Source organism: Pleurodeles waltl, chromosome 10, assembly GCF_031143425.1.
Source record: "Pleurodeles waltl isolate 20211129_DDA chromosome 10, aPleWal1.hap1.20221129, whole genome shotgun sequence".
In the NCBI taxonomy this organism is placed as follows: Eukaryota; Metazoa; Chordata; class Amphibia; order Caudata; family Salamandridae; genus Pleurodeles; species Pleurodeles waltl.
Genome location: NC_090449.1, coordinates 1,013,084,810 through 1,013,098,002, shown reverse-complemented (window position 1 = coordinate 1,013,098,002; position 13,193 = coordinate 1,013,084,810). Strand labels below are relative to the sequence as shown.

The 13,193-nt window shown below is 44.0% G+C and overlaps 1 protein-coding gene across 2 annotated transcripts in view; it reads left to right on the top strand.

Annotated features, from left to right (window-relative positions):
• Positions 1-1,731, top strand: part of LOC138262136 (prostatic acid phosphatase-like) — a 235,430-nt gene extending 233,699 nt beyond the window's left edge. For both annotated transcript variants that reach the window (XM_069211918.1, XM_069211917.1), the window contains one exon: positions 17-1,731. In XM_069211918.1, coding sequence (XP_069068019.1) covers positions 17-90 — 74 coding nt within the window. In that variant the 3' untranslated portion in view covers positions 91-1,731. The remainder of the gene's footprint in view (positions 1-16) is intronic.
• Positions 1,732-13,193: the final 11,462 nt, after the last annotated feature.

The window sequence follows — 13,193 nt, the reverse complement described above, 5'->3', positions numbered from 1 at the left end:
GTATTTATACTTTCAGGTGCAATCGCAGGTTTGGCGTCCGCTTTAAGCTTGATGGTACTCATTAACATCATACAACTGTTGTTCATCTAATGCCGTCGTAAGAGTCCCTGAAATGCCTATCAACACGTTTGACGGCAACAGCATGAAAATGTGGTATGAAACCTCAGAAGGGAAACTACATCATTTCATCTTTGAAGAGACATAATGAGCTTCTTGAAGTATCTCAGGATGGATGTATAAGGACCCTCTGATTGATTGTTCTATTAGTTTTGAGCACTTTGTGGTAACTTTCAACTTGGCTATAATCACCCAATGTACGCCTCAAAAAAACTAATCTAAATTCATTTTTAATTGCATCTTCGTTGGCATTTTTTGTAAGAAGACCAACCACTTAATTCGAGAAAGACCTTTCTCCACTCCTGATGACGCAGAAAAGAAGGACTAACAAATATTCATATATCATATCATCAAAATCGTATAAAGTAGTGTGATTTTAGCAATGAAAAATAATATACGTGGGAAATTGTGCCCACGGTGTAGTTCGCCATTATTATAAACGGGCTTAATTAATCATGAAGAATTGAAAATGTAGTAATCCGTCATAATTGCAAATGTATTCTATGATTTCTTGTTGAAACTGTTTTATGCTTAGCCTAAATTTAGCAGAGGCTTTGGCCTAGTTGCCTGGCCTCAAATTTTAACTGCGTGGTTTTCACTTGCACTAACAAAGACATATTATTTCACTTTAAAGGTTGTATTTTTCCAGTAGAAATGACTAATACACTTATCTCAAGGTTTCGTGCTAGGCTGGTTGCATCCCTTTTGATGCAAGGTCAGCTCCCGCAGGTGCGGACAATAAAAGCACTGATACCGAAATAATTGGCAAACTTTGTTGCAACTTGTGTTCCAAGGCTCCAAGGACAATGTTGACACTATCCATTGGTCAAATTGAAGCCACCCTATGAACCCTCCAATGGAAGACCCTGAAGAATTTGGAATGTTTCTTACTTAAACCCACCGGACAAAGAGAAGTCAGCCATTTTCTTTGATGCCATTTTGAAGCCTGATTCAAGAAGCCATCTTAGACGATATCTTCGATGTCTTTTCTCTGTCGCAGAGAAAGAGACTTTAAAGAATTCTCACCCTAGAGACTTTAACTGTGCCCCGTCTTGCCCATGCAGTAACCTTTGCCCCATTTTCCTTGCTGCCGCAAGGGAACTTGCCCTTAACTTTGCCCCCTTGAAATCTGCCCCATGCTGATCGAACCGGTACCTGAAGGACGAAGACTTTTCCTTGTATGCTGATTGTATTTAGTAAATATGAAAGGATGATTGTATTATGCATTGTGTTTTCCTTCCTAGGTACCAACTGCGTATTTTTAAAGGGCCCAAGCTAGAAGTTTTCTAAATTTGTATTGACTAAATTCGTTTTCCATGAAGCCCCACATGCCAATGCTAATTAGAGGTTAGTTGAGGTATTCACTCGATGCACCATGCTAAATTGAAATCTTGTTATGCTGACCGATGTATGCAATTAGTCGTATTCAGTTACTTATATTAGTGATTTGAATTGCTATAAGCGAGTGCATTATAATTCAGATTTTGCGTAGATTGCGTTTCTTCCGCCGCTATGGACAGCTAGTAATGCTCGTATACATATACCATTTGATTTTGAGATTCACTTATATCATCCTAGCTTTGTTAATATAGGGAAATAAATTCATTAACTTCAAATAAACTGGTGTGGTTATTCATGACTGAAAGGTCATGGTGCGTCAAAATACCGATTGTTATTGGTTCCTAATGTGTCGTTTGATCTATTGATTAAGTATTGGATATTGATTACAATGGTTATTGATTTCTGATTTGAGTGATCCGACTATTCTTGGATGAGGAGAACCCAACTCGGTTAAAAGGTTCACCGACCTCCGGCGTGTCCAAGTACAGGTAATTTATAAAGACTGGACGCGCTATCAGTAGATGGTAGCAGAGGATGGTTTTGCCCTTTGGGACCCCCATCAGAACAATAGGCGGAGTCAAAGTTAGAATTTTCTTTGATAAAACAAGTTGGAGAGATGAGGATGCCCTAAATCCCCAATGACTTTCCCGGAATCTCGGAGCTTGCAAATGGAGGTGTGAGAATGTTTTCGGCGTTACTAGTGACGGTATGAATTAAGTTAGGGTTTCGCGCTTGCAAAGCTTATGCCGCAGATGAATTGTGAAGTTTGTGAGGATTTTAGGGGGTTGCAAACTCCAAGGAAAATTTTAGAGGAGTGACACTCCAAAGTGTGAGAGTAGGGAAGTCGTCGAACTTCACATGTGTGTAGCGCTTTGTGCAGGAAAAATTGCCCACGTGGTTGTTGATGTTGAGACGGGCCCTGCGAGGTCAAGAGACTCCGGAGTATGTTGAAAAGTGTATGAGACACTTGATTGATGTTGTAATCTGTTTGGTTTAATAGGTTGATTGGGCGTGGTCAATGAGTCAGTATGAATATTGAGGAATGAAAGAAAATTTTCGACTTTGAGATTTGACAAATTCGAAGGCGCGCTAGAATAGCTCATTGATCAGTTGAGAGTAAAATTTGCGGGTCAAATTTTGCTTGCGAAAGTGGGAAACCGAGAAAGATGGAATAATTGCTGAGGCTAGTGAAAAATCCCTAAGGTTTCTGAAGCGATTGTATTACCCTTCCTGTAGTAAACCGACAGATTTGTTTTCTTCCTTTTTGGTTAGTGCTCGCGATATGTTGCAGAAATTAGCTTTGAGTGAAGCTGAATGAAGGAGGACAAGCCGCAAGACTTTGTCAGCCGCAGAGTGTGGGTGTGACGTCACTAGGAGCCGCGCTGGGATAGGTTGGTTGGTGAGAAGGGTCGCACACGGATTGGACGCAGTCCGTGAAGCGCAATTGGTGGGGAAAGGCAAGCGGAGTATTCCGGGAATTAAAGTCACTTATTGATTACATTTTAAGAAAATAAAAGACGAAAAGATGACATTTTTCAAAGCATTTAAGAGTGCCTTGAGGGGAGATGTATATATTAAAGCAAATGTAGGAGAAGAAACGCCGCCTGAGGGTACACCAGCTTACATCATGATTGGAGAAAAGGGTGTCGCACCATGTCTTTGGCTAAAGCAATGGTGCAAATTAACAGAAAAGCATGGAAGTGTAGCCTTCCCTATCCATGGGTCGTTTAATCTAAGAGTTTTGGAGAATCTAAGATTCGCACTATAAGACATGAAAGTACCTCCAAGACCAGCACAATTTGAAGCATTAGCAATTTGGGAGCTAATAGCTAGGAGGCAACAACAGAAGAAATTTGAAACAGGAGTGAGAAAAGTATAAAAGACACTAGCGGATGCTAGATGGGATACTACTCAAAATTTGGAGATCAGATGTATTGCAGGGAATTAAGTTGTTTCCAACAATTACTGACGAAGTAGAGACGGAAGGAAGGAAAGCTACCTATAAAACAAACAGGAGTCAGTCCAGAGATAGAGAAAACAACAGAAATTTGAAAAGGTCAGACGAGTCAGACAATGAGGAGTTCATTATGCAATTGCTAAATGACTGTCCGCCACCATATGTGGAAAGCGAAAATGGCCCAAGCACTAGTACTGCCCCTCCAGAACCAGTACAGGGTACTGTAACACCGAATTTGAGAATACCGCAGAGGCAGAGTAGTCAAGACATGCCTTTTACACTAGAAATACCACAAGTTCGGAGAATATATCCCGACGTGCCTAAATTGAAACCTGTCAATGATTACCAGCCACAGGTTCAAAGGCGCTATTATGATGAGCATAATTTAGAAATTACTTCTAGTTTAATGGCACAGGGAGGACAGAATTATCAAAGACCGGCATTGATTCAAGCCGAATCAACACAGATTTTGATGCCTCAAAAGCAGATGCAAGAAGTGCCGAGGTACACTCATATAGCAGAGAACCAGTTAGATATGCCAGCAATGATGAACCATACTGTGGGAATTTACATGCCACAGAATTCGGGGAACAGACAGAATCCAGATGCAATATCTCTGCCTATCACTGTAGGCCCGCCAGTGCCATTGTATATACAGGCAAAGCCGAATGCATGCGACCAAGGGGTAATGACACAAAATGAGACAGGGAGGAGATGCATAGAAAATACTCCAGAAACAACTCCGGTAGGAACAATGCTAAATAGATCTGGATCTGAGGAACCAGGAAAGATTTGACCCCCCACCCGGGGTCTCCTTCCCAGCGGTGGAGGGACACCCTTTATGTCCTCAGGGTCAATTTAGCAGAAAGTTCACAAATCAGACGGAGTCACCAACTGGAGGAATAAAGAGAAGTTTATTACATGGATTATAGCCCGCGCTAATACAGAGTCCCAGGACAGTCAAGTGACTATCCTACGGAGGCTGCCCCTTCACTCTGGGGCACCCAACCTTATATACACACAAAACTGCTTAGTCAGAGGACAACTCCATCCCTATCGTATTCAAGGCCCTCTGCGGTCTTCAGAATATTTCAGGGATACACGTGTGGTGGGAGAAGGTACAGATGCAGCTGGCAGGAGGTGGCAACGACCTGTACAAACTTGTTCTGGCAGTTACTGATTAAGCACAACAATTCTCTGAACTGTAATTGGAAAAAGTAATATAGCAGCGATAAGCAGATTGCAGCCCAAGACTGCGAGCACAAGGTCAATCATCAAAGTTCAGGAGGTTTGTCGAGCACATGGCAACATAATAAAGATAAACAGATGCCTAGCAGCTATGGTGTATGATTAACTTTATGTACATTTTCTCAATCCCTCCTTTTGCCATTGTGAGGCAAGTTTGAACGTCATTCAGTGTCTAAGTTAGTGGACATAAGGTATTTTATCTCCTGCTCAAGGGACAGCATAGCCGTGTGTTGAGGAGGGCGAACAGGCCAGGGGGCAAAGGATGCCATACAGCAACCGCACAAAGCAGGTAGGCACTGTACACAAAGACAAAAGGTGAGGAATACAGCAGCAAGCACAAAAAGGAATATTAGTATCTTCCAGCCCCATTGGGAAATCAAGCCCCAAAACCAGTCGGTCAAGGACCATGTTCCTTCGTCTTGGTGTATTGTGAAAGCTATCATATGCAACCTTTGAATAGCTTTATACACTGAAGGGGCATTGTCTGGTATATATAAATGCAGCAGCTCGATCCGATCAAAGTACACACTCCACCACGGTCTGCCAAGATAATGTCAAGAACCATTCTGTTTTGAAGAGTAACAAGGCGGTCAGCAGCGAGCTCTGCAGTGATGTTACTCAGAGCTCCTGCTGTTTCATTTATTGTTGCTTCCACGACTTGTGTGAGATGTCTGATATCCCTACTGTTCATCATAGGGCCCCAAAATGGAAGGACTCATTTAAAGTAGTCCAATGCTTCTTGTGCTGAGGTATCTTCTGCAGATATTACCCCTCTCCGAGTCCTGTGGTGTTGAGGGCCAGCTGTGTAAGTTGGTGGTAGTAACCAAGCAACGTAACACATGCCGGCCCAGGTGGGTAGCAAGGAGGTGTATGCATTATTACCACAAACAAAATACGAGTTTTGTGATGGTATCATGGTAGGCAAATTAGTTCCATTCAATATTACTGTAGCATTACAGTTACTGGAAGCTACACTTTTATTACCACTTTTCTGAAAACAAAGTGGAGCCTTGACCTGTGTTACAAAAAATCTTCAGCCAATCCGGGGTGTGGTATTAAAGGATAAAAAATATATGTCAGTAGACCTATTTCGTCGGTCAGCATATTCTGACTTTTCTTCCTTTGTTCCATAAACTCTCGTTCCAGTGGGCCAGCATAACTGGTATAGGTGGGTGACCAATAGTCCGGAATTAGTAGCATCCATTGAGGTAGCCCAAATGGCTGATAGTTCATACCAGGTGCTGCAGGAACCATAAAAAGAAAAAGGGAATGCAATATATGGCAACCTTCTTTGCACGGAACTCGGTAGCAAGCCACATATCCAACAATTTGTTCGATTTACAGCCAGCTGATGTTGATGTAACATAGATATGAAGGTATTGTTTTCATATTCCTTACGTCGTCCTTCCTCATGGGGTGGTAAGGAAACATGGCTGTGTTCTGGAGGCAGTTGCGTAGTTGGTGAGACCAGAATCATGTATTACCCACCCAATGCAGGACGGAAGTACCAAAAATAGTATTGGTATGGTGAGACAAGCGATACGTGGGCCTAATAGTCTTTTTAAATTACTTATTTTCTTATTTTTCCTCTTATCTTCTTCTATAACACCCATTTCTCTTTATTGCTTGTCCCACTAGCAGTTCAGTCCAACCTAGGTGCTGCCCGTGACTGGTGGTTGCTTCACTGTGGGGTGATTCCAGCAGTCCTATTGACACACTCTGGTCTGCCCTGACAGTCAAAATCACAGCCCTGCAGCTATCGTCAGACTTAATACAGAGGACAAGCAATCAGTTCATTGTTCATTTTCTTATTTTCGTGGGCAGAAATCGTATCTTGTGGACTGTGGTATGGTATGGTCAGGAAACAATTGTTCAGTGTGACCTAAATCTGAGGGAACCTCCTGCAGCACACTGTCATTCTGTTTTTTATCACTCTGCGTAGTGTTACTGAAATGGTCCTCAGTCGTAGGGTGGTCACCACTTTTTATTTCATCAGAGGGTACGAGTAGGGGTACTTTCTTACGGTGGGATGCATGTATCCAATTCTTAGCTCCCTCGACTTTAACTGCTGTTCAAATAGCAAGGAGTACCTGTTGCGGACCTTTCCATCGAGGTTCGAGACTCTTTTTCCGCTGGAAATTCTTTTTGAGGACCCAGTCTCCAGGTAGTATCTTGTGGCCTGGATCAGTGGATACAGATGGAAGTGCTTCACTCACCTGTTGGTGAATAGAACGCAAAGAATTAGTGAGTTCATTTAAATAGTCCATCAAAACAGGATGTTCTAGTTCTGAGTACTTGTGAGGTCGAGGGACCCGCCAGACATTTGCTGGCCTACCCATCACTATCTCATGGGGTGACAACCCTGATCTAGAGTGAGGCGTCATCCTGACAGACATTAAAGCCAGGGGCAATGCGTCCGGCCACCGTATACAGCGTTCTGCGCATATTTTTGACATCTTCAATTTAAGTGTGCCATTATATTTTTCAACTAGTCCTGCTGACTGGGGGTGGTTAGCTGCATGAAACTTCTGGCGGAGGCCCAACCCTTCACACACCCTTTTCATCACCTGCCCTACAAAATGACTCCCATTATCTGACCAGACAAACCTTGGGACTCCAAACCGTGGGAAGAACTCCTTCAGAAGTACCTTTGCGGTGGTAAGGGCAGTATTATCTTTAGTAGGGTAAGCTTCTACCCACTTACTAAACATACAGACCACAACTAGGACATATTTCAAGTTATTACACCTTTCCATCTCAATATAATCCATTTGTAGTACTTCAAAGGGATACGTTGGTGGGGAACAATGCCCAGCGGGGACTGAGGCACCCTTCCCTATGTTATGTTGTAAGCAAATCATGCAGGATTGAACCAGTTTGTCAGCTACTCTTCTGATATTTTTATTAGACCAAACCGGATCAAGAAAATCACAGATGCTTTTCGCACTAACGTGTGCAGGACCATGGGCCATAGTCACTACTGGCAGCACGAATGCATCGGGTAATATCCATCTTCCCTCTGTGACAGATCTGTCCAGCACAGCGTATTTTCATCTAACTTGGCCTTCCCTTCTTCCCATTCCTTTCTCTCATGTTCAGTTGCCTCATCCTGTATCTTCCTGACACTCTCTACCGTGTTCCCAAATAATTCATGGGTATGAACCTTCTCTGTACTATCTACCACATACATGTGTCCTGTCTTTGCATATGCTGTATCTTTTGCTGTCTGATCGGCTAGGGCGTTGCCCCGTCCAGTTTCATCTGTCACCTTTTTGTGTGAACTACACTTCATGATAGCCATTGTTTTGGGCAACGCCAGGGCAGAAAGTAAGTTAATTATAAGGGTCCCATGTTGAATACGTGTCCCATGTGAAGTGAGGAATCCTCGTTCTGCCCACAAGCGACCAAATTGTGTGCTACGCCAAATGCATACAGATTGTCTGTGTAAACATTCACATTAAGTCCTTTACTTAACTCACAGGCTCGTGCTAGAGCTATTAATTCTGCGGCCTGAGCAGAGTTATGTGGTATTCTAGCTGTTTCAACTACAGTGGTAGCTGTTGTAACTGCATAGGCTGCAGAGGTAGTGCCATTGGGTAGCTTGATGCATGAGCCATCTACGTATAATATGCCATCAGGGTCTCTCAGTGGAGTGTCCTGTAAGTCCACTCTCCCTTTTGTTTCATCCTCCGTCCGGAGAATGCAGTCATGTATGTCATCATAAGAATCTTCAGTTTTTTCAGTAATTGGCAATAAAGTGGCAGGATTGAGCGTGTTGCACCTTTTTAATGTTATATGGCTAGCTAAAAGTGTCAGTTCATAAGTAGTTATTCGTGCATTAGTAAGATGCTGTGTTTTTGTTTTGTTTAATAGTGCGTCAACAGAGTGTGGGACCAACAGGGTGAGGGGTGAATCCATGACTATCCCGGCCGACTGGCGCACTGCGACCGCTGCAGCGGCTACTGCCTGTAGACAGCTCGGGAGTGCACGGGCCACTGGATCCAGTAGGGCCGAAAAATAAGCACAGGGGCGTTGTTTTCCGCCATGCTCTTGGGTTAACACTGATAGTGAACATCCATTTCTCTCGCTCACATATAACTGAAAATCTTTACGATAATCAGGCGTACCCAGTACAGGTGCTGTGCAGAGTGTATTTTTCAATTCATCAAAACCAGACTGAAAATCATCATTCCATTCAATCTTTTCAGGACAATCTTTGTGGGTGAGATGCAAAAATGGTTTTATCAAAAGAGAATAATTAGGAATCCATTGATGACAGAAGGAGGTAATACCTATAAAGGCCCTAACGTCTCTCTGTGTCCTTGGAACCGGTATGTCTCGTATATCTTGTATTCTCTCTGCCGTCAACGTACGTCCCTCCTTAGACAGGAGGTGTCCTAGGTATATAACCTCCTGTCTACAATATTGCAATTTGGAGAGGGAGACCTTATGGTGATGGTGTGCTAAATGTTTCAATAAGGCTACAGTATCTGTTTTACAATTTTGTTCTGAAGTGGATGCTATTAAAAGGTCATTCACATATTGAACCAGCGTCGAGGAGCAAGGAAAAACAAGGGCATCTAATTGACCCTTGAGGGCCTGGCTAAAAATGCTAGGCGATTAAGTATAGCCTTGTGGAGCGCAACAGAACCGGAAACTGCGACCACCCAGTGAAAACCTAAAGATGTGTCTACTATCTGGATGAATGGGAATGCTAAAGAATGCATTCTTAAGATTGATAACAGAGAACCAAGTAGCGGAGGCAGGTATCATTGTTAATAATGTCGTAATGTCAGGAACAACAGGGAACTGGGGTATTACAATCTTATTGACCGCCCGTAAATCAATAACAAATCGGAGTCCTGGAGACGCGGTGCCATCAGATAATTTTTATGAACAGGAAGGACAGGACTGTTACAATCATTACCACGCGTTTCTTTAATGACACCCAAATCATTCAACTGGGTCACAATATTTTTGAGTTGTTGTTCAATGTGTTGGGATAATTTGTATTGGGGAAGACAAGGCAATTTGGCATTGGCTTTCAAGCATATGACATACGGTGGTATGCCCAGACATCCAACATCGTCCTTATGTGTGGCCCATAAAATGTCTGGCAAATCTCGAAGTTCGGGTAGAAGTGGTTTTGAAAACAATTGTGACGGGGAAATATTTGGACCTAGAGTGACATGAACTCCATCCGAAGAGCAATAAATGGTGGCGTCCAATTTCTTTAATAAGTCTAAACCCAATAAATTCTCACTATAGGCCGAAGTAAGAATGAGAGGGGAGCTAATGGTGTAAGGACCTATAGCAACATGCAGCAGCTGGGAGACGGGGTTAGCCACCGGAACACCAGAAAAACCCATAGAGACGTTAATATTGCCAGACAGAGAGACCCCTTGGACCTCTTCCTGTTTAACAGAACTTTTGGTGGCCCCAGTATCTACCAAAAAATCATGTGAAGTACCGTCTAATTGTACCTCAACGTGAGGGCCATTCTGCCTAACAGGAATAGAAACTGGTCCCACCCCCCTCTGTCGAAGGCTGTCCTAGTCAAAGGAGGACCCTTGACCTTCATACGCATCATAGTCATTAAAATATTGACGCTGGGATGAAGCATCAAAATAATTCAGGCGGGGGTACTGTGGGACCGTGAAGGGGCCTGCTGGCGGGGTCTGTCTGCAGGACCAGACCTACCGTGTGGTCTGTAGTCCTGTTGCGGTGGGGTCATGGGGCAGCCTGTGGAGTTGTCCTTATTGGGGCAGTCATTCTTCCAGTGGCCCTCCTGCTTGCAATAGGTGCACTGATTGTAGGAGAGGGAAGAACGGGGAGGGCGTTGGGACTGCCTTCTGTCATTGGGAGGTACTTGTGACCTTGATCTGGACTGCTGTTGACGGGGCTGAGGGTAGGCCTGCTGAAATAACACCTTTGTTTTCAACTCCTTCGTTTTTTTCTCATTCTTTTCTTGTTCTCCTATCTCCCTGTTCTCATAATATTGGGCCATTGTCAGTATTTCAGTGGCAGTAGAGACTGGCCACGTACTTTCACACAATTTCAATTTTCCCTTTATGTCTGGTAATAAATTGTCCACGACTTTGTCAACAAAGAGTCTTATCCCCCCTTCAGTAGTCATGTCTTGGCCGCTGTAATCAGAAAAGACACCCTCAAACCTTGTATAAAAGTCTGAAACACCCTCGTCCTTTTTCTGTTTACAGGCGGCCAATTTATCCTGTGTGGTGCAAATATGGTCTTCATTAAATCCAAAATACGCAGTGGGAGAGCCAATATAAGTTGGTCTGGTTTCGCTCCCCCAACCCTGTCTCTTTCTGCTGCTTGCAATTGGTCCCATGTGCCCCCTAGTTCAGCATGGTCGTGCCTCCGTATTTTTGACCATACTTCATGCGGGACTACTGCTGCCATTAACATGTCAATATCGGACAACGTCATAGTACATGATTCAAGAATTTGTTGCAATTATTTATAATATCCTGCAGGGTTCTTACGGGGGTCAGGTAAGGCGGCTTTTAGGGTATATGTTTCAGATCTTTTCCATGGGGTGTGTACCCACATTTGTTGAAAATGCCCTGCGGTAATAACTTGGTCAGCGTCACCCGATACCGGTTCTCGCCAAACCGGCGGAACCTCTCTCATGGGCAACATGGATGCCCTTATAGAAGGGCTACATGTCCACAGACGGTCCCTATATACAAGAAGAGTAACAACATAATCATGTAGACCAGAACCAAATGGCAGCCCAGTAGAGGCGCGTTTTCGGAGGTCCACCAGTCCCGGGGGAGCTGAGAAACCATCATCCTCATATTCTTGTATTATAATGTTGCACATAAGGGTGGCTGCATGTAACTGAACTAAACTATCCCATTGTTTCATAGTGTGGACAATGTCCCTGACCCCATAGTCATTCCAATTAGTCATCAACCTCCGTGTCATTTCTTCAATGACATCTTCCTCTTGTGAATTAGAGAACAAATGTCCGCGCAGGGTGCGCTTTCGCGGGGTCATGGGGCGGGGGTATGTGTGGTGTCTAAACAGGAGTCAGGGGTGGGCCAAACGGGGGCCAGTCGAGGGGTGGGTACAGTCAGGCGGGGTGTATCCTCTATAGGTCTGGTGACAGAAGGGGTGGTGGTGGGTGGCGGAGCACTCGCCTGAGATCCAACCGGGGATGGCATAATAGGGTCACCTGGTGCAGGTTGAGGATGTAGTGTAGGATATATTGGTGGAGTATATAACGGGGGCTTATCTAACATATCGTTTAAAAGGGGGTCTTCCTCTTGTGGCTTATCCACTACTGTCCTGGAAGGGTAACACTTATCAGTTTGTAAGTGAAGCCTTCGGTCATGTTCTAAAATTTTCTGTTGATGTTCAGCTACGTCAGAGTCATATACCTTTTCAGTCACCATCCTGGTCTTATGTCTCTGTAATTCTTTCTCTGCCTTCCTACATCTTTGGTCTGCTTCTTTCTGCCAAGTCTGTAGTGAATCAAACATCCCTGGTCTACTTTTTGTCACAAACAAACGTTCCTGTAAATAGTCTAATTTATCTTTATCAAATGTCCCGTGAATAGGCCATTGTAAATCAGAATTACCTTTGGTTCTTTTTCTCCATATATCAGACCAAATAATCGGACCTATGCCCTATTTAACATATATATCATAATTCGGAGTCCGGGCTGGAGGAGTGGGGCATGTTTTCTCCAGGCGGGAGTCCCTACTGCAAAGACAACAACACAATTTCCTGAAACAACTGAACGCTGGCATTCTTCCAGTATATTTTTTAAAAAATAATTCTTACATCAGTGGTTTGAATACACCAAATAAGTGGCAAATATGCCTTTTTCTTCCTATATACTTAAATGACAACTGAGGTTAGTCTTACCACTGACGTCGGTCTTTGCAAAGAGCGATAGAAACCGTACAATACTCACAGACCTATTTTTAGACAGGAATCTTTGAACTCCCGTCCTTACCTGACACTTCTGTTATAGTCCAACAGTTGGGAACTCCAGTAGATCACGGAAAACAGAGACCCGAATTCAGACAGCGCCAGGAGAAGTCGAGCCGGCTGGAAGACACACAGTGGAGATCCGCAGGTCCACGACAGAGAACGAAGCTCAGAATCTGGTGTGGGGCGCCTCCCTTGGAAATCCAATCGTGAGTCCTCCGTCACCTGGTCGCTCCCCTGGATGCCTGACTCGGGTCCCTGTTCGGGTGCCAACTGAGGAACCAGGAAAGATTTGACCACCCACCCGGGGTCTCCTACCCAGCGGTGGAGGGACACCCTTTATGTCCTGAGGGTCAATTTAGCAGAGAGTTCACAAATCAGATGGAGTCACCAACTGGAGGAATAAAGAGAAGTTTATTACATGGATTATAGCTCAAGCTAATACAGAGTCCCAGGACAGTCAAGTGACTATCCTACGGCGGCTGCCCCTTCACTCTGGGGCACCCAACCTTATATACACACAAAACTGCTTAGTCATAGGACAACTCCACCCCTATCGTATTCAAGG